The 19,649-nt window shown below is 44.3% G+C and overlaps 1 protein-coding gene across 1 annotated transcript; it reads left to right on the top strand.

The window, feature by feature from the left end:
- The first annotated feature begins 6,193 nt into the window (after window positions 1–6,193).
- On the top strand, window positions 6,194–17,151 carry LOC310777639 (protein lifeguard 1-like). The gene is made up of 7 exons (XM_083638017.1): window positions 6,194–6,306; window positions 6,970–7,276; window positions 7,382–7,491; window positions 8,163–8,363; window positions 9,077–9,205; window positions 9,302–9,445; window positions 12,989–17,151. Exons 2-7 carry the CDS (start codon window positions 7,018–7,020, stop codon window positions 13,136–13,138), a joined length of 993 nt encoding a protein of 330 aa, XP_083494143.1. The 5' UTR covers window positions 6,194–6,306; window positions 6,970–7,017; the 3' UTR covers window positions 13,139–17,151.
- The last annotated feature ends 2,498 nt before the right edge of the window (window positions 17,152–19,649 follow it).

Below are 19,649 nucleotides of genomic sequence, written 5' to 3'. Positions count from 1 at the left end.
CATTCAGAGATCATCTTCAATATTGGTGATTATTTTGAAAAAGTATAGCTCCGAGCAGCTCATTTAAAAAAATTAAGAAATTAAAGTGAATTGCTAATTTTTTGGTCACTGAGAACTTAGTTCAACATTTTAAATTGTGAACTGTGAACATGAACTAGTGCATTTAAACTGTGTGAACTGAACTTTGAACTAGCGCTTATGCAGCCTTTGTGTTGACATGTCACGGTGTCACTGGTACAAGCCAACCCCTAGAAATGAGCCTTGATATGATCGTTAATGATAAATAATCCGCCCATGACACTGGGATAATACATTTTTACATTCTTGTTATCTGTACATCTACTCTCAAGAAGAAAAACAGACGTTCAATGGCAAGATGAGATGAGAGCCAACTCAAAATGGCTTGGAGCAAACCAAATTCAAACATGCACACAAAACCTCATCTACCATCCAAAGCTCAATGCACACAGACACAGGAGCCAAACAAGAGTTTGAAAGCAGACACTCATACATCTCTCATAAGGTCAAAGGTGAGTGATGCCTCTACATTAATGGTGTTGTTGAATGAATGAATAAAATCAGGACGGAATTTAAAGGATTGAATGAAAATTGATTATATTTGTCTTTATTTCTATCCAGATCCAGAGAGGTTGCTCTGAGAGATTATTGACTTATTTATTTATTTAGTGTAAATATCAAACCCCTGCACAGCATTCTAAGCCATGGGAAATGGGAAATTCATGGTTTGCTGGCCTCATGGAGGGGTTGAACCAGTTTGGGGAGCTCCAGCGCAACACTTCACCCTCCCTTCACTGAATTTGTCATCAACACCCAACACTTACGGGATCATGATCAGAGGCCTGATTCACACATTCAGGAAATAGACTACAGTAATCCAGACTTCTTGAGGCAGGCGACAATCAACGCTACACTGGGAAAACCTGTGAAGGACCTGCTGCTTCTACTCGACTGCCTGTCCTACAGGCAGAGCCGTAGCCAGGGATTTTGGGCCCCATGAAAGGATATCACATCGAAGTTTTGGCCATTTGAAGCCCAATTAAAATTTTTTAGGGCCCCTGTCAGTCAAGGGCCCTTGGAATCGTCCACACTTTCCTCCCTCTAGCTACGGCCCTGCCTACAGGGCCGAGAAGGTTGGAGAGCCTCTCTTCTTCTGGTAGACAAGACTATTTCCACCCTCATTTGATCTGGCAAGTTTGCACAAAAAAAAGGAAGTAAACTCTGAAATGTTCAATGTTGTTTGGCTATGATTTTGTGTACCCAGAGAAACCTGTCGTCTTACAGAAGCTCATACTATTTCTTCATGACACTTTATACCAGTATATATGCATGCTGAAAAATAACAAATATGAGACACGTTCTCTCATCTATACAAACATTTGTCAACATTATTTAAACAATAGGCCCTTTTCACATCGTCGTGGTTTGTAACAGCTGCATACAACTTCCTGTGGCAAGTTTCTTTTTGCAACGTATTGACAAATCTATTCAACAGAAACTACACAATTGGAATGTTTACTGGCACTAGATACATAGTGCAACACATTTTTGGGAGGGTTGTGGAGCAATTTAGTGAAGGCCATCATAGCTGACCACAGAAACTTGTAACACACCGGTTTCTCAATGCAGAGGAATTGAGAAACCGGACGTGAAAAGGGTTTACTCTACACTAAAGAATGCATTATAATGCAGCATAAGCATAAGTGTGTGTGTGTGTGTGTGTGTGTGTGTGTGTGTGTGTGTGTGTGTGTGTGTGTGTGTGTGTTTCAACCTTCCCCCCCCTACTTCGGACCATACCCATTTTTGAACTCAGCCTTCATTGTGATCTGAACTACACAGAACTGAATGTTAATTCCTATGTCAATTTTGAAGGACATTGTATTTCTATTTTGATGCCTTTATCTCTGTAACCTTAAAAGAGGTCTATACTCATGTGGCACTTGGACTCTGGCAACTCCCACTCTTGGAGTCATCCAATATATTTGAAACTCTGTTCAACCAATCATCCAGTGACAATTGCACAGCTGGTCTTGGTTGAATATAACCGGTTGTTGCCTCATGTCTTTGTTCTCTGTCTCTGATGAAGACAGTAATGTTGAAACGTTAGTTGTTTGCACAATTAAAAGCTGTAAATCTATCAGTGTGTTCCAGTCTCTTCTTTGCTTCATGGAAGTTTGCTGACCTCGAACTGAAAAGCAATGATTCAGCTGCACTTTGCTGACAGATGCGCAGAGAACCCTGTTTCAACTGCTAACATACTTCAGCTGCCATAACAAAACACCATTCACTGGTTAATCAGGTCTTAATCAGGTATATCAATGAATGTCCATGAACTTAGGATTTATTATTAACAAACAACATAACTCAAGGTAAATTACTACTTCTTCATTAAGTACAAACAGGGCAGCAATCAGGGAAGCAGGATAGCCCAACTCCAAGGAACATAAAGGCACAACTCTCTCTGTCCTGATTATCTGCAGCTGTGTTAGCTAGCCGATGAGGTGGAGTCAGAAGTCAAAGGTCAGATGTCAAAGGTCAGAAGTCAAAAGTCAGATGTGAGGGAGTTGAGGATTATGGGAGTTTGAGACCAGGAAGCAACTAATTTTCTACAGCCACCCCCAAACTCACAAAGTGAATATGTATCCTGAAAAAGAGTTAGGCCTGAGCATGTGCACTGAGGATGGAGCTGGGAACCTCTGGCGGTGGGCCTGGGGACCGGACAAACGGGCGCAACAGGTCCGAAGGGTGACCAGGCCGCAGGAGTGAAGGGCAGAGCCGGGGGGGAGGTAGTTGTGCTCTATCCATTGAATTGGTCTGTTCCGGCTTGAAGGATCATGAAGAATATTGAAGGGTGTTAGGCATGGCACACTCACAGAATGCCTAAAACCTAAAACCCCCTAGCTGTTCCCACTGCGTAATTTGCGTCAAGTCCTGCCCTACTGTGCCTCTGATTGACGGCTCTGTTGACCCCCCCCACCCCCCCCCACCCATAGACACACATTTCCGTAAAAAAAGGGGGGGAGGTCAATTTAGATATCGTCGCCTTGCTAAACTAATCGCTTAAGTCACTTTTTTACGAAAATGATATTTTTGCCTAAGTCAGCTCTTCAGGATGCTCCCCACCTCTGGTAAAACGGCCAACATCCTAATTGAAAAGAAAATGCTGTTTTTACCTCAATATTCGAATGGCCTAAATCAATAGTGTGACTAAATCAATCTAACTGTGACTTAGGCCATTTTATTTTTGCCTAAGTCACAAGACAATGCGACTTAGGCCATTTTACAAGCTTTTAAAATGGCATCTGCATCAAGGAAAAAGAAATACTTCAACATAAATGAAGCTCTTTGTATGTACAAACTGCTAGTGGGTTGGTTACGGGTGTAGCCTCAGCAAGTGGGACACCGATTAGAATGAAGAGGACCAGAGGAACATATGCCAAGGGTGTTTATTTAAAGCAGATCCCTTGATGATGATGTACAGGCAGATGTACAGGCAGATGCACATGTACAAGCAGATGCAGATGTACAAGCATATGATTTAGGCTTCAAATAATGCATCTGGAGGCAGAGCAGACAGGTTGAGCAACCCCGGATGATGTCCCAGACACTGACGCCACAGACAGGACCTTTCCGGAGGCCGACCTGGATGCTGGTGACGCCGGCAGGTATACTCAGGGGGCCGGCCCGGATATTGTCGACTCCGTCTGGACTGTTCTGGAGGGTGGCGCCGAGGGATGGGAGTCAGGGAAGATTGGCGCTGAGGGATGGGCGCCAAGGGAGCAGATGGAGGTGCGGGGGCCACCAGAGCAGGCGGTGCAGGGGGCACCGGGGCTGTAGCTGGGGGGGCCACCGGGACTGACGGTGCGGGGGGCACTGGGACTGGCAGTGCGGGGGGCACTAGGACTGGAGCCAGGGGGGCCACCGGGACTGGCGGTGCGGGGGGCACCGGAACTGGCAGTGCAGGGGGCACCGGAACTGGCAGTGCGGGGGGCACTGGGACTGGTGGTGCGGGGGGCACTGGGACTGGAGCCAGGGGGGCCACCGGGACTGGCGGTGCGGGGGGCACTGGAACTGGCAGTGCGGGGGGCACTGGGACTGACGGTGCGGGGGGCACCGGAACTGGCAGTGTGGGGGGCAGTGGGACTGGTGGTGCGGGGGGCACTGGGACTGGAGCCAGGGGGGCCACCGGGACTGGCGGTGCGGGGGGCACTGGAACTGGCAGTGCGGGGGGCACTGGGACTGGCAGTGTGGGGGGCAGTGGGACTGGTGGTGCAGGAGGCACTGGGACTGGCAGTGCGGGGGGCACTGGGACTGATGGTGCAGGGGGCACTGGGACTGGAGCCAGGGGGGCCACCGGGACTGGCGGTGCGGCGGGCACTGGAACTGGCAGTGCGGGGGGCACTGGGACTGGCGGTGCGGGGGGCACCGGAACTGGCAGTGTGGGGGGCAGTGGGACTGGTGGTGCAGGAGGCACCGGGACTGGCAGTGCGGGGGGCACTGGGACTGGTGGTGCGGGGGGCACTGGAACTGGAGCCAGGGGGCCACCGGGACTGGCGATGCGGAGGGCACCAGGACTGGCAGTGTGGGGGGCACCAGGACTGGCGGTGCGGGGGGCACCGGGACAGGCGATGCAGGGGGCACTAGGACTGGCGCCAGGGTGCCCACCAGCGCTGGCGATGCGGGGAGCACCGGGACTGGCGGCGCGGGGGCACTGGGACTGGCGGTGCGGGGGCACTGGGACTGGCGGTGCGGGGGGCACCGGGAATGGGTGAGGCACAGGGAGCGCCTGGGCTGGGTGAGGCACAGGGAGCGCCTGGGCTGGGTCAGGCACAGGGAGCGCTTTCCTTGAGTACAAGCATCCCTCTACCGCATCAAGCCTCCTCAAGAAGAGTAGTCCATGGTGTCTCGTGCAGGTTGACCATGCTGCCGCTCAGGTGTAGGCCCAACTACATGGGGATGGTATCGTTGTGGGGGAGGGGGGTGCGATGGTGGATGATATCCCCACAACTGAAGGTATGGAGGTGCCCTTCTTCCCCCTACTGGCTGCTGGTTCCTCTGGTCCATTCCCACTTGCTGAGGCCCATCCGGGCTTGAAGGACCATGTACATGCAGCTGGATAGAACGCTCATCCATAGGGACTTGAGACTTTACTTGGACTTGCCCGTCAAAGACTTGACTTGGACTTTCCCCTCAAAGACTTGACTTGGACTTGCCCCTCAAAGACTTGAGACTTGACTTGGACTTGCAAAAAATTACTTGTGAGCAGTGAAATTGTTTGAAATGTTAAAGGGTTAGTTAAAACCCAGCAAAGAGCTGGAGGAAGAAGTGAGGAGAGGCACATGCCTCCTCAGTGTTTGATTTAATTGACATTTGTTTGATTTAAGAAGGATTTAAGTTTAAATTACAATTTGTTTAGAGTGACCCAGCAAAGAAGAGCTGGAGGAAGAAGTGAGGCACATGCCTCCTCAGTGTTTGATTTAACTGACATTGTTTGATTTAAGAAGGATTTAAGTTTAAGTTTAAATTACAATTTGTTAAGAGTGACGCAGTAAAGATGAGTTTGCTTTATTAAATGAAAGTCAAACTGCCCTCTGTCTCCTGAGTCTCTATCTATGTGCTCCACTAGTGTTTTAAACTGTTTGTGGTCACAGAAGTGGGAATAAAAGATGTGCAGTGTTTTGCCTAAGTCAGGTTTAAAATTGCCTAAGATGCAACGGCATGTTCATAAATTGGCCTAAGTCATTTAATCCACTTATGCAACATGATTTGACATACAGCGTTATTTGTATGTTAATAGTCATATATTTTCATAACCTTTTTGTGTGAAATGATTAAGGAATATCATATACTCTCTATTTGGTTCAGTTTTTTGTGTCTCCTGAAAAACTTGAAAATATGACTTAGGCCATTAGTTTAGCAAGGCGACGATATTATATATTTATATATTAATAATAAATGTTATACTGCACTTTTTTTTCTTTTTGTAATTGCAATGTCTTTTCTGTAATCCCTGGCATTGTATGTTTGTCTGTTATTCTTTGTCAAAACTATTGTTGTAAAAAGAAAAAAAAAGAAAAAAAAGAAAAGAAAAAAAGACAGGTACGCCCCTTGCTACAAGGTACGCCCCACTTCGAAGTACGCCTCTCTTGCAGTTGCAGTCCGCAGACAGACCCTGATCGTAACGAAGGGAAGGACACACACAACAACAAACGCAAAATAAACTAGTAAACTTTCATTTTGAGGGGATTGCAATTGAGACTGCGCAGCCTATCTTTCGCAGCAGGCAATGTGAGTAGGATGTATCTACTTACTGAAGACTTTATCGTGTTGGTAGGCTTTACACTGCGTTTCAAAAATGTCTTCTTGCGCTCGTATGTTTTGTGTTCATGTTTGGTGGTCACCAAAAAGCGGAAGTGGTTGTCTCTTACGAGTTTAATGTAGTTAAACTAACAGCCTAATAGGCTATTTTCGGTTATTTCTGCAACCCTAAATCAAATAACGTTATTGATATTGAAATGGAGGGAGTTTATTGCTAGCTAAGTTGTTTGTTACCGTCTGTAAGCTTCAGTAACTTCAGTGTTGCCAAGTCGAGGGCAAAACGAAAACGAAACATGTACTTTGTTCTTAGGTGGCTGCTTAATTTATCGACTTGTACTTGCTGGAACTAGTACAGTCGTAGTTTGCTGTCTCTAAACGTCACATTTCACTGTCACTGAACCCTGGTACCACAAAAAAATCGAATAGGCTCGTTCATGTGCGTTCAGGGTTTAAATGGCGATATTTCCCACAGCACTGGAATGCAGCACTATCGTCTCGACTCTCGTGACGTTGCGGTGTGTGTGGACTTTTGCCTCGCTGACTAGAAGACGTGCTATCTAAACGCGGCAGTTTCAGTCGTTATCATGAGACTTCATATGACTTCTCTTTGTTTCTATTTCACACTGATTTCAGTGCACACAGTAAATCAACAGTGCCTGGTCTCTTGGCCTGATCCCAAAGATGTCACAGGACAAGACTGGCTACACTCATTTGGAAGAGGAACATGAACATCCTATCCCCTCAGCCCCTGTGCAGCAGCCAGGGCCTCCTGGATTCGGGATGCCCATGCCTGGCCCAAACCTACTTGGTGGCCCTGCTGCCGGTGCTCCCCCTTTCCCTCCACAAGGTGCTTTTGGACAGGCACAAGGCAATAACCCTTACCCTCCAATGTATCCTCCATCAGGCCCCTATAACCAAGGTTTTAATGAAAACCTAAATGGTGAGTCTTACTAGTAGTATGGCGATGTATAAACTTGAGGGTGGAATTATTACTAATGGGACTTTATGGATCTGATCTTGTTTCTGACTGGTTGTACTGTTGTAGATCCTGAGAGCAATGCTGGTTACCATTATGATGATCCTCCCGCCTATGAGAATAATGACTTTGGTTCTGGATTGGATGACAAGAGCATAAGACGGGCCTTTATTCGAAAGGTAAGAAGACAGTGTTTAATATATATATATATATATATATAGAACAACACATGAACAAACAAACGAACAGGCTCAGACACAGGAAAAGAAAAAGAACTAACATACATACATCATCAACATTCAGTAATGTAATGCTACTGCCACATAAGGTGCTAATACTGTATGTGCTTGTAAGAGATGTTGAGCATGGGATCCCACGCAAGGGGTCTATGAGAAACCAGCTGGGGGTGTCATCCCTCGACCCTAACTTCATCGAAGTAGGCTAGGAACGGGTCCCAAATAGTGGTAAATAATTGTTTTAAGTGAGTCTCTCCATCCATATAGCAGAGATCATGTCCCTCAACCACAGTTGAAATGAAGAGGGGTACTTCCATTCCATCAGAATGAGTTATGAAGAGGGGTACTTCCATTCCATCAGAATGAGTTATTTGGCAACAGTTGTCCCCTGTGTCAGAGACTGTTGCACAGCTGTAGGGAAGTTCAGAGAGGACTCTGAGCAGCCCAAGATGGTGAGTTCTGCCTTGCAGAAGGGTTAGAAGACAGTGTGGTTGAAGAAAGGGTAACCCCCCCCCCCCACAAACAAACAAACACAAAAAACATAGACAACAGCATAGACATTCATTGTTGGAAATATATGTGTCTGCTGCCTAATACTCCATTATCATTTCCAGGTCTTCTTGGTGTTGACGGCTCAGCTGATCGTAACGTTCTCCTTTGTGGCTATTTTCACCTTTGTGAAAGAAGTGAAGATATTTGTTATCAACAACGTATGGACCTACTATGTGTCCTATGCCATTTTCTTCGTGGCCCTGATCTCGCTCAGCTGCTGTGGAAACTTCCGCCGAAAACATCCTTGGAACCTGATTGCATTAGTAAGACTGCTTGGGCCTTGTTTTTCTACATAGAAAACAGAGAGGGGAGGGGAGGAATCCATTCAGAAAAAACCAAGGCCACCACTGAATGAATGAATGACTTTATTTGACAATATAGAAATAACATGTGACAGAAGCACAGTCTGGGATACTGCCAAGGATAGACACAAAAAAGCTCAGAGCTTATTTCCATTGTGGTCCTTGTAGGGGGGTGGGGGAACGAACCTTGAGCAGTGTGAGGACTGAATCTGAATCAGTCTTCTGATCTCACCATTGTCTTATTTACGTATTGATGTGAAAACCTTGTTACTTTCACCGACTGTTGAAGGGTTATCTAGTTTTCTATGAGATGAGGAACTTCTTATGAAATCCTTTCAGACCGCATTGGATAAACTCAAGTATGCATGGTGGTCAAGCTAAAAGCAAGGCTGCTTTTCTTAGATCCCGAAAAGCTGAGAGATCTATGTTTTTAAGCGGTTTTCACCTTATATCAAAATCTAATTTATTTTACTTCCTGGAAAAGGAAAATCTTTAACGGGAACTTCATTGAGTAACAGGAGGTAACATAACACTAAAACCATCAAAAAATGTTGAACAATCGCAGCCATTCTCAAAATGTGGCTTTAAGTACAGTATTATACTACTTGTTCACTCTATTAAATACTCGAAGCTGTATGACAGAGTCTTGATGTGTTTTGCCTTGTTTTTTCCAGGCCATCCTGACGCTCAGCATGTCCTACATGGTGGGAATGATCGCCAGCTTCTATGACACTGAGGCAGTGATCATGGCTGTGGGCATCACAGCTGTTGTATGCTTCACAGTAGTCATCTTCTCTCTGCAGGTTTGTACCTCTGGTCTGATCATGTTCTGATGAGGTGGTGAGAGTAACCGCTCCTTAAGCCAGTTTTTAATGTGACCTGTGCCCTCCTCCCCGCAGACCAAGTATGACTTCACCTCCTGTTACGGTGTGCTTTTCGTCCTTCTCATCGTCCTGATCCTCTTTGGCATCCTCAGCATCTTCATCCAGGACAGGATCCTGGACATCGTCTACGCCTCACTGGGGGCATTGCTCTTCACCTGCGTAAGTCTGTGGCCACGCATATTTCTTCCAACGATGATGATGATTGATTGTGGTTATTAGGGGTTCAAGCCCAGAAGGGGCGAACTCCTATTGTTTTTGCTCTGATTCATTATTATTGTGATTTTTCTTTTTCCTCTTCTGTCTTGTGTAAAAGAGTGTAGTCACCTGGAGGTCAGTAGTTGACCTGGGCGAATCGATCTCTTCTAAAAAAAAAGTGTAGTCACCTGTAGGTCAGCAGTTGACCTGGGTGAATCGATCTCTTCTAAAAAAAAGTGTAGTCACCGGTAGGTAGGTCAGCAGTTGACCTGGGCAAATGTCATGCAATTGCTTGACTGTGATGTCATCAGCCTCCTAGGGACAATATTAGCGAGCAGTGATGTCATCAGTGATGTGACATATTGATGAGTGATGACATCATCAGTAGTGTCACGATACTGAGTGACATCATTAGGGAGCAATAGCTTCCCAAGCAGGGACATCTCAAACCAGCCCCGGCGCCAGACCAGATATCCAGAGGGGGCACGAGCCTTAAGCAGGGGGGCACTATACAGTCCACTGTCCATAACAACATATGGAAGCTGAAAAACATTTATGGCAGTAACACACACACCGACATTAATATTGCACATTTTTTATAATATCCTAGGACTAACTAAATAATAAGGAATAACTGCTTTTTTTTGGTCGACTCTATACATGAATTCTCCGGACAGAGAAAATGGGCGTGAACAGGCGAGGAAAGAGAGAGCGAGAGGAGCAGGGAAGCTTGCGCTGTGTCAACACAGAGGATTTCCACTCTCATCAACAGCCCTGTGTTGGAGACAATTCTGCTCCTTTCTCCTCGCCTCTTCATACGCACATTTTCTCTGTCCGACAGTAAACCCCGGAGAATAATATTCATGTATAGAGACGTTTCCATGTTGCCAAACACTATAATGACAGTTTGAGTTTCCCAGCGGCAAAACAAGCAGTTTTAGCGAACGTGGAATGACGGTGCAGAAATGCCCGACTGGGTTACACTGGTAGTTGTTTGACGATATATCGGTGAGTACTCAACCAATTTGAAAGAAATATGTCACGATGAGTCCCTTAGACATTGAGAGCTCTATTCTCCCCCTGGCCTTAGGCGCTAAACTGGCCTTAAATGCAAAAAAACACACATTACGCCTGCCTACTGCTGACTCGGGAAGATAGCGTCATGTTTTTAGGCCCCGAAATGCGCTTTACGCTGAAGAGGCGTGGCGCAGTGCCAGAATGGCCGTTTCGGCCTTAACTACCAGCCTAAAGCGATCTTCCCAACTGGAGTTACTTTGATTTGTTTGAGGAGCATATGGAGACAGACGGGGCTGAAAGTTGGCAGAGAGGGAGGGGGGAGCTCAGAGCGCTTTGGTCGCTTAGGGCTTTTCTGACCGGACTGGATCGCTCTGTGGAATCGGAGCTTGAAAGGGAAAAATGTGATTGGTTTACTGCACATCACCAATGGCCACAGTTGTGAATGATTCTACGCTTAAAAAGGCGTGGTTAAATGGTTAGCGCCGAGGAAAAATTAGGGAATGCGCCTGACCACACCCACTAATAGCGCTGTGCCAGGCCATAAACGCTAATTTAAGGCCAGGGGGGAGATAGAGCCCATACAGTGTGGAAAATAGGGTCCAGGTTGGAAAAAACTAAATTATTCTTTGTTATCATTTATTTATCCCCATGGGGAAATTCATCTACTAGGAACCTTCCTAGAACTAGGAGCAGTGGGCAGCTGCAGTGCAGCGCCCGGGGACCAACTGCAGTTATTTTACCATTGCCTTGGTCAGGGGCACTGACAGGAGTATTTACCCTAACATACATGTCTTTTTGGTGGTGGGACGAAACCGGAGCACCCGGAGAAAACCCACACGGACACGGGGAGAACATGCAAACTCCACACAGAAAGGACCTCGGACGGACCGGGGTTCGAACCCGGGACCTTCTTGCTGTGAGGCAATAGTGCTAACCACTGAGCCACCGTGCCGTCGTATTATGTATATGATGATGTCATATACCTTATGCTAATGAAGTCATAGAGACTGATGATGTCATCAATATGTGACATCACTGCTCCCTAATGATGTAGTCACCTGCAGGTCAGGTGACTACTGATGATGTCAGACATTGTGACATCATTGTGATGTCATCACATCAGTGAGTGATGTCATCATGATGCAAAGTTGGCAATTGTGCACTGCGCATGCCAAAGAGCAGAGATGATGTCACAAGGCCATCAGTGATGTCACTCGAGCAATTGTGGTTTTTAGTTACACTCGAGCAATTCTGATATCACTGACTTCAGTGCGGACGCGCAGATCCACCAAATCTGATTTGAACGTCACTCGCAACTCGTCATCAAATGCTTCTGCGCAGGAAAACCACGTCACCAACGTACGTATTTACTGGCGCCCACGTCATTACCATAGCAACCCATGCAGATAGGCTGTTTAGGTCTGGACACACAGATCCGACTTGAGAATCAGATTTGTGGCAGTGCGGCACACCCCCAAATCAGATTTGGGAAACCAATCAAGATAATGATGATTATCAGATTTGCCTGTAATGTGAACATGGCCTTAGAGACACGGTCTCATTAAATGAGGGTCTATCGGCCCAATGTGACCAGGTATGTATAGAGTTGAGTATTAATGTCAGGGATGCACATCATCGGGATCGGCCAATAAAGGCTTTAAAATGAAATATCGGCATCAGTCTAATATGACATTTCTGCCGAGGTAACAGGCCGACATTATCCAAGCCTGTTTACGTAGGATAAATCCCACAGTTTTGTTTGAAAGAAACATAAACATAAACACAAATATGCCACATCTTACATAACCAAAGTTGAATAATCTTCTTATTCTGCCCAATAAACGTGCACATTTGAAAGAGCATTGCATCTATGTCTGCATCCAGCGATAGGCCATCACGACAAGAGCAACAACACTGACAACACCGCACAGCGGCGTGTCCACTCCACTACAGGAAAAGCCAGATCGTCTCTAGACCAGGCACTGGGAGCGCGCGTAATATACCAGTATCAGCATTGGCGAGAAACATCAGCAAAAAAACCTAAAAATCCAATATCGTACATCCATAATCCATGATAATCATCTCTACCTATCATTTCCAGATAGGTAGAGGCCCCCAGATCTTCCTGAAAACATTTAGACTGTTGAGGATAAGCTGCTGAAAGAGGCTATCCTAGGCAGCTCATCTCTCCATTCTTTGAACCAGATTTTCCTTTTCGACTACCAGTGCCTTAGCACTATCCTGCTTCCCGTTATGAGAGCTAATTTCACCCAAGAGCACACTTGTGAGGATAAGTTGGTGTCCATTGGTAGAATACCCAGTATGCATAAAACAGGCTCTTCAATTAACTCTATTTCAAAATCAATCAATCAACCAACCAACCAATCAAATTTATATTTATATAGCACCAAATCATAACAAGCGTTATCTCAAGGTGCTAAAGTTTGTACATATAGGTTTAGGTTGACACATTCTGATTGTCTGTTGCAGTTCTTGGCGGTGGACACACAGCTACTTCTAGGCAACAAGGAACTGGCTCTGAGTCCAGAAGATTACGTCTTTGCTGCACTTAACCTGTACACCGATATCATCAACATCTTTCTTTATATTCTCGCTATTGTTGGAAGAGCACGGGGGTAGCAGACACGGTGCAGCAAGAAGGAGCAACTCATCAATTCTTGGTGTTGATCAGAAGAGGAATGCTCCATGGTCTTCAAATGTGTTCACTGGAGCTGCTCATTGGACATGTGGGGAGTCCGTACGTATGTGAAGGATTGAAAAAGAGAAGAGAAAACGTGTTGCGGCCTCACCAGGCCTTCTACAGGGTGCAGAGTGCAATGAAAATGTACAATATAAATTCTTGTTTTGATTTTATGTATAGAAGTGAGCTCAACAGTCGTCCCCCCCCCCCCCCTGCATTTTTCTCCCCAATTGTACTTGGCCAGTTTCCCCTGCTGCCCCGGTCGCTGCTCCTCTGCCGATCTGGGTAGAGCGGTAGACTAGCACCATGCTTCCTCTGAGACATGCGCAAGTTGCCAGCCGCTTCTTTTCACCCGACAGCGGGGAGCTTCACCGGCAGGACGTAGCACGTGGGAGGATCACGCTATTCCGCAACATATCCTCCAACTCATACGACCAATGACGCCATATCACTGCGATACGACCATATACCACGTCTGCTAGACTAGCGCCCCTCAGTGGCAGAGAAAAATTTGGATAGTCCGCTTCGTTTGGGGTGGTGTGAAAGCGCAAACGAACTCTGGGGCAGAACAAACAAGGGAACTCTGGTCCGCTTGAAAATGTAGGTTCGCTTCAAGTGAACCCTGGTGCGGTTCGTTTGTTGTGTGAAAGCAAACCGGACTAAACACAAGAGCAAATAAGAAGCTCCAGTGCATCTGATGCACTGCATCATGAGTAGAAGACGGTAGAAGGAGCAAAACAAACACTGCGGTGCACACATGTGTACAGTATCTGAGGCCCATACCACGAATGGAGGATAAACAGATCCAGGATCTGTGCCTTGATCTGGTTTGGCTTAACCAGATCAAAGCAATCAAGCTATTCGGTACCACGACGGCAGTTAACAGCTGGGTCTGTCAATTTGGATTTCTTTATCTGAGCTGGTGCACCTGAAAATGCTCGTGAACAGGAGCTCGTGCCCACGAAAAAGGCGTGGTTTGTAACAACTAGCCAATCACAATGCAATATGGACAGCTCTGGATTTTACAGCGTCAGACACGCCTATTTCCTCATTCATTGAAAGCCACATAAAAGTGTAGCCTATTAATTAACGGAGCTTTACTGCATGTCACAATCAGTAAGTCTGCATTGGATAATATGAGTCTGTTACTGAAAGACTGTCTAAAGTTACCGCTTTTATTCACATCAGTCATTTCATTTCTGCTGCCGTTTCTGCCTAGTGCCTACAGCAGATTAATATAGTTCTACTCAATAAAACCCGCATGTGTTTTTTGTGAGTAGAAGTCTAAACTCAGTCTAAATTTCCAAAATCCGTAAACCTATTTAGATCATAGATTTAACATTAGAAATATAGGCTCTGAATCAACACGGTGCGGGCGTAGTTTTCATTGAATTAGAAAAATATCCGATAAAAATAGCAGCTCCGTTGCACACAGAGCACCTTAGTGCGCTTTGGAGACGTTTATGGTAACCTTTTTAAGCAGCTGCAATCGGCAGGCTCAAACGTGCTTGGGAGGAAATAAAAATGAATACTTCACGCTGGAGGAACAAACCATAATCTTAATGAAATGTGAAAAATTCAAAGATGTAATAAAAACCAAAGGCAACACTGCTGCACATAATAATCACAGAAAGGAGGGCTCGCAAAAAAAATTGCAGATTGTCTCAATGCGTAAGTTATTCAGCTTGCTTGATTTCGCCACCAAAGTTCAGCATCTCCATTGCGCACATGGTGCGCTTTGGAGATGTATGAATAAATGGGTCTTGGCGGTCGCAAAAGACTCTTCTTTCCTTTTCCAGGAAGCTCATTGGTTTGTGGGCGGTGCCTTTTAAGGTTTAATCTTATCCTTGCAACTTAACCTGCTCTCGACCAGGTTAAAGGATGGGTTTTCCGTGGGGAATATGAATATATATTAAATCTCACGCCCCTAAGGTTTTCGAATCCGTTGAAATTTTTGAAATTGGATATTCACTGCCAGAGATATCAAGCATCTCTCACATATTTTTTGGGCCAGCCGACGCGTTTCGCGTCATCTGGCCTAAGTCCGCCTTGCGGAACTCGTGCACCTATGAACTACAACTGTTGTTGGCCATGGTCCCGCCTCTAGAGGTCCTCCACGCCCCTTCAGAGGCCTTGACCAAAACAAAAACGCAGCCATCTTTTCAACCGCCTAGCCTGCTGTAGCTAATATTAGCTTCCCATAGTTCCTTGCAAAGAGACCATTATCTCGGGAACGGAAGCACTAATCGACACGGGACTGGCGGCATTGGAAAGCTCGTCAAATTTTACATCTAGTAGTAGGTGGGTTGAAGTAACGAAATCAACGCTGAGCAATGTACCCGTTTTTACACATTTTTACAGAAAATAGTTACAACATCAGATGCGCGTAACTCCTACGAAAATGCCTTAAAATGCATGAAATTTTTTTTATGAAGACATCTCCCGACATATATACTACCGTTTACATTTGGTGCAATTTGGAGGCAATTTTATTTTCGATTTATTTCTTGTTCTTTGTATATTTCATTGTCGAAGCCTTCTTCTTCTTCTTCTTTGAGTTTTATGGCGGTTGGCAAACATATATGTGCATTACCGCCACCTACTGGAGTTTGATATCAGCCAAATGCCTGAGGGGTGGGCATAAAAACGAAGGCCACGCGAGCCCAGTGCATTGTGGGAAATGTAGTATTTCGAGTCCCCGCACCCGCACCTCCCCCCCACCACCCCCCCCCCACACACAGAGTGGATTTCGGTTGATATCTCTGTGAGTAAACCTCCAATTTCAAAAATTTCAACGGATTCGAAAACCTTAGGGGCGTGAGATTTAATATATATTCATATTCCCCACGGAAAACCCATCCTTTAACTGTGAAGCATAAGTTGCTATGGAAATATATCTTGGTAAGAACTAGCGTCATAGCATGGCAAACCCAGGGTTAAACCTGAAGTTACCTCGCTAAGCCACTAATCTTGCTTCGTGGTACAGGCCTCTGCGCGCCGCATGACGTAGGTCGTCATAACAACACATCGTTGTCTCTGTAGTGCTTGCCTTCTCCTTCGGTAAGTACTGCCTCGCTCATCTAATCTGCAGAATGCAATGTTCAACAGCTTGCTTCCTCATATTGGGCACATTCTTGTCAAATATTTCTTTGATATTAACACCAAAGTAAAACCAGAAATCCAAATATCGCAGGTGGTGGTGTTCCATGGTTTGTGTTTTGCGGATTCCCTTGTGTTGTTCGGTCAGCCCTCAGCCAGGCAAGAAGCCTGCTGAAGAGGAGAGATTTCCCTTCTTTATTCTGTCCATTAAACGAGTGACTGTTTCGACCACGTAACATTGTTTAAATAGTTTGGTGCGCTTGACAAAATTGCTGTGTGAAAGCGAACTGGACCAAATGAAAATCGCAACAATGTTGCAACTTCACCCCCCCGAATCGCACCGAGTCCACCAGCTTATGTGTGAAAGCGACCTAAGACAATTAGAACAACCAGTGATACCACTACACTACACGGACGCCCAGCAGTCTCGTTTAAAGGATGGTTTTACCGGTAATCAACCCACTTTGTATCATTAATAATCTCGGTAATATAAGCACATGGCCAGTGTTTAGCTCTCTGTGTTTTCCTTGCTGGATTTCTCCCATTTCCCCCTCTGCCAAAGCGCTCCGTTCTGACGCGTTTTACGTCACAACGGAGCTGCGGAAGTTCTGCTGAAGAGCACAATGTTTGACTTCTAGTGTGCATTAATTACATTATTTAAGCCTTGTTTGGGGATTTCAAGGTTTTTCGTTTCACCTGATGTATATTTTAATGCTAAAATAGAGAATTATGTACATGTATTATGCTTTTGAAGTGTGTTCAAATTGTATGTCTGACTACTAGTATAAAACCTCTTATTTTAGTTAAGAAAAGATAACTACCTAGCTGTACCATATAAAAATGTTTCTCTGGATTCTTTGACTGTTGACTGAATGACTGGCTGCACATTATGACAACATACTGTTATATTTGTATTTGATAGTCCGTTCTGTGAGTCTGCATATTTATCCTCAGTCTCTCACTGAGTGGGTGTTTATTGCTCAACTAGGGGAACTTGGAGTTGGGGGACTGGGAGAGCATCAATGGACCAGGAGCAGGCTCATGTAACACTGCTGTCAGAGAATGACACACTGCGGCAGGAAGATGAGCATTTGAAACTGATGCTTGGTCTAGTGAAGAAAACATTGACCTGAGAGCCAAAGTGCAGAGCTCCAACAGCGAGTTTCTGAAGGAATCAACAGGTATTGTAAACATTTGTTAGCTAGGGTGCATTTTGTAATTCCAGGTTGTAAGATCCTAAGGAGAGATTGTGGCTGAATGTCACAAGTGTAAAAACTAATTAACCTTGATTAGGGTTAGACCTATCTATGCTGGACTAAACAGTCTTGGTTAACACTGAAATTAAATAATCTGAGGGTAAATACATAATTCTGTGCATATTTGTTCATTTTGTAACATGTGACCCATTAAGCAAATGAGTACCGGTAATTATAATTACATGCTAAATGTCAAAACAAGTTGATTAGGTTAGTTCTGAAGCTTCCCACTACTCACCTTGACCCCTCCCATTTTGTGAGTCTTAACTGATTCAACGTTGATGGCAGATTTTCTCTGCTAAAACTTTGTCTGGTGAGAAAAATTGTCCAAGGTGATGTTCCGAAATAACTAATTATTTTAACTCTATAAGGGACCACCACCATTATTCCACCAGAGGGAGCTCTACTGATTTCATTCCATACAAATTAAAAAGCATGAAGGGGAAAGAAACATTCTTATACTCTGCAGCTAAAGAATGGAACAGTTTACCTAAACTAGTCAAAACCTTACCGAGTCAGGCCGGTTTTAAAAGAGAGCTGAAGAAATGGCTCCTTAATAACAATAGTATCTAGGTAACGGTCTCAGGGGGATTGGGCCCTTGTTTTAGGACCAACTCCCATTTCATTCGATCACTGAATCTACATTATTCATTATACATTTTGTATTTTCTATTTTTTATTATCTACTGTTATTTTTTAATGTATGGAAGTATGAAAGCTACCTTGTAAATTGTAGAAATGCTACATTGTTAATTTTGTCTTTCATGTCTACTTCTCTCTTCTACTTCTCTTAAACACCAAAGGACCACAATGGAAATAAGGCCTAGGCTTTCTTGTATTATCCTTGATGGTTTTTAATTTTGTGTATACTTTGTTGTTTTTTTTAGCTCCCCTGGAGTTTATGAATTAAACTTAAAAAGATGATTAAAGATTAAAAGACGTGTCATTAACACAGTCAAATAAATTCATTCATACTGTAATTAATCCCACAGTAAATTACATTACCAGCCACCTTGTCATATATGTTTTTAACATTGTTTATTGTATTGCGAATGATATGGAACATTTCAATCACATTGGCCTTTATTTGGACAATCATCATTGGATCAATTCATGTACATTTTCATTTAAGTTACACATACAGTAGTATGTATACAGTAGTATACTGTAGTTATTGTACATACATAGAGGGGCAAGCATTAAAAATAGAGCATATGCAAACTAATAACCCCCAGTTGTTTTGGAATTTGATAAATAATCTGGGCTCCAAAAAAGTAAAAAATATTCCAATGGAAGTGTTGTTGGAAAATTAGTTATCTGTTTTTGTCATTGATTGTGTTAAAAAAAGAAGAAGGGGAAACCGATTTTGGTTCTTTATTTTCTGGAAGTGATTGCCCAGTAGAATGGGATGATTGTTTCTTGTAGAGAAAGTTGATCTGAAAAATACTATGGAGGCTAACATGCAACAGGATTCTTACTCTGTTAATCAATATTTAAATGTTTGCATTACTGAAGGGGAAGTCAAAAGTGCAATTGGTAGACTCAAACTGAGGAAAACAACAGGTGTGAAACTACCCTGTTTATTTCAAACTTTAAGTAATCTTTTTTCTATTTGTTTTCTTTCTGTCCCCTCAGTTTGGTGTAAATCCATTATAAAACCAATCCTTAAGTAAAAAAATAATGATCCTAGAGTTCCTTTGAACTATAGGGGATAAGTCTCCTTAGTTGTTTATAAACAACTGAAAGAAAAGGGCATGTATTGATCATATATATTCTTTATCTACTATAGTTCATGCTAGAATACAAGAAGGGAGACCTATTTTTAGTTGTTTTATTGATTTTCAAAAAGCCTTTGATTGTATTAACCATGATCTTCTAGTTTTAAATTACTAAAATCCGGTATAGATGGTAAATTTTACAACGTCTTAAAAGCCCTTTATTGGACCCCAGTGGCCTGTGTGCAGGTCAATCAGTATAGAACAGGCTGGTTTCCAACTCCATCTGGTGTCAAACAGGGGGATGTACTTTCTCCCACGCTGTTTGCCGTCTATATAAACTACCTTGTTCTAGAAATCAAGCAAGCAGCTATTGGGGT

This window comes from Poromitra crassiceps (assembly GCF_964638095.1).
Source record: "Poromitra crassiceps genome assembly, chromosome: 1".
Taxonomy (NCBI): Eukaryota; Metazoa; Chordata; class Actinopteri; order Beryciformes; family Melamphaidae; genus Poromitra; species Poromitra crassiceps.
Note: the sequence above shows the minus strand (reverse complement) of the source record. Positions and strands in the feature narration are given on the sequence as shown.

Coding starts and splice junctions, on each gene's coding strand:
- LOC310777639 (XM_083638017.1), top strand. CDS start 7,018: ATGTCACAGGACAAGACTGGCTACACTCATTTGGAAGAGGAACATGAA. Junction 7,277..7,381: donor TTTTAATGAAAACCTAAATG/GTGAGTCTTACT, acceptor GTACTGTTGTAG/ATCCTGAGAGCAATGCTGGT. Junction 8,364..9,076: donor CTTGGAACCTGATTGCATTA/GTAAGACTGCTT, acceptor TGTTTTTTCCAG/GCCATCCTGACGCTCAGCAT.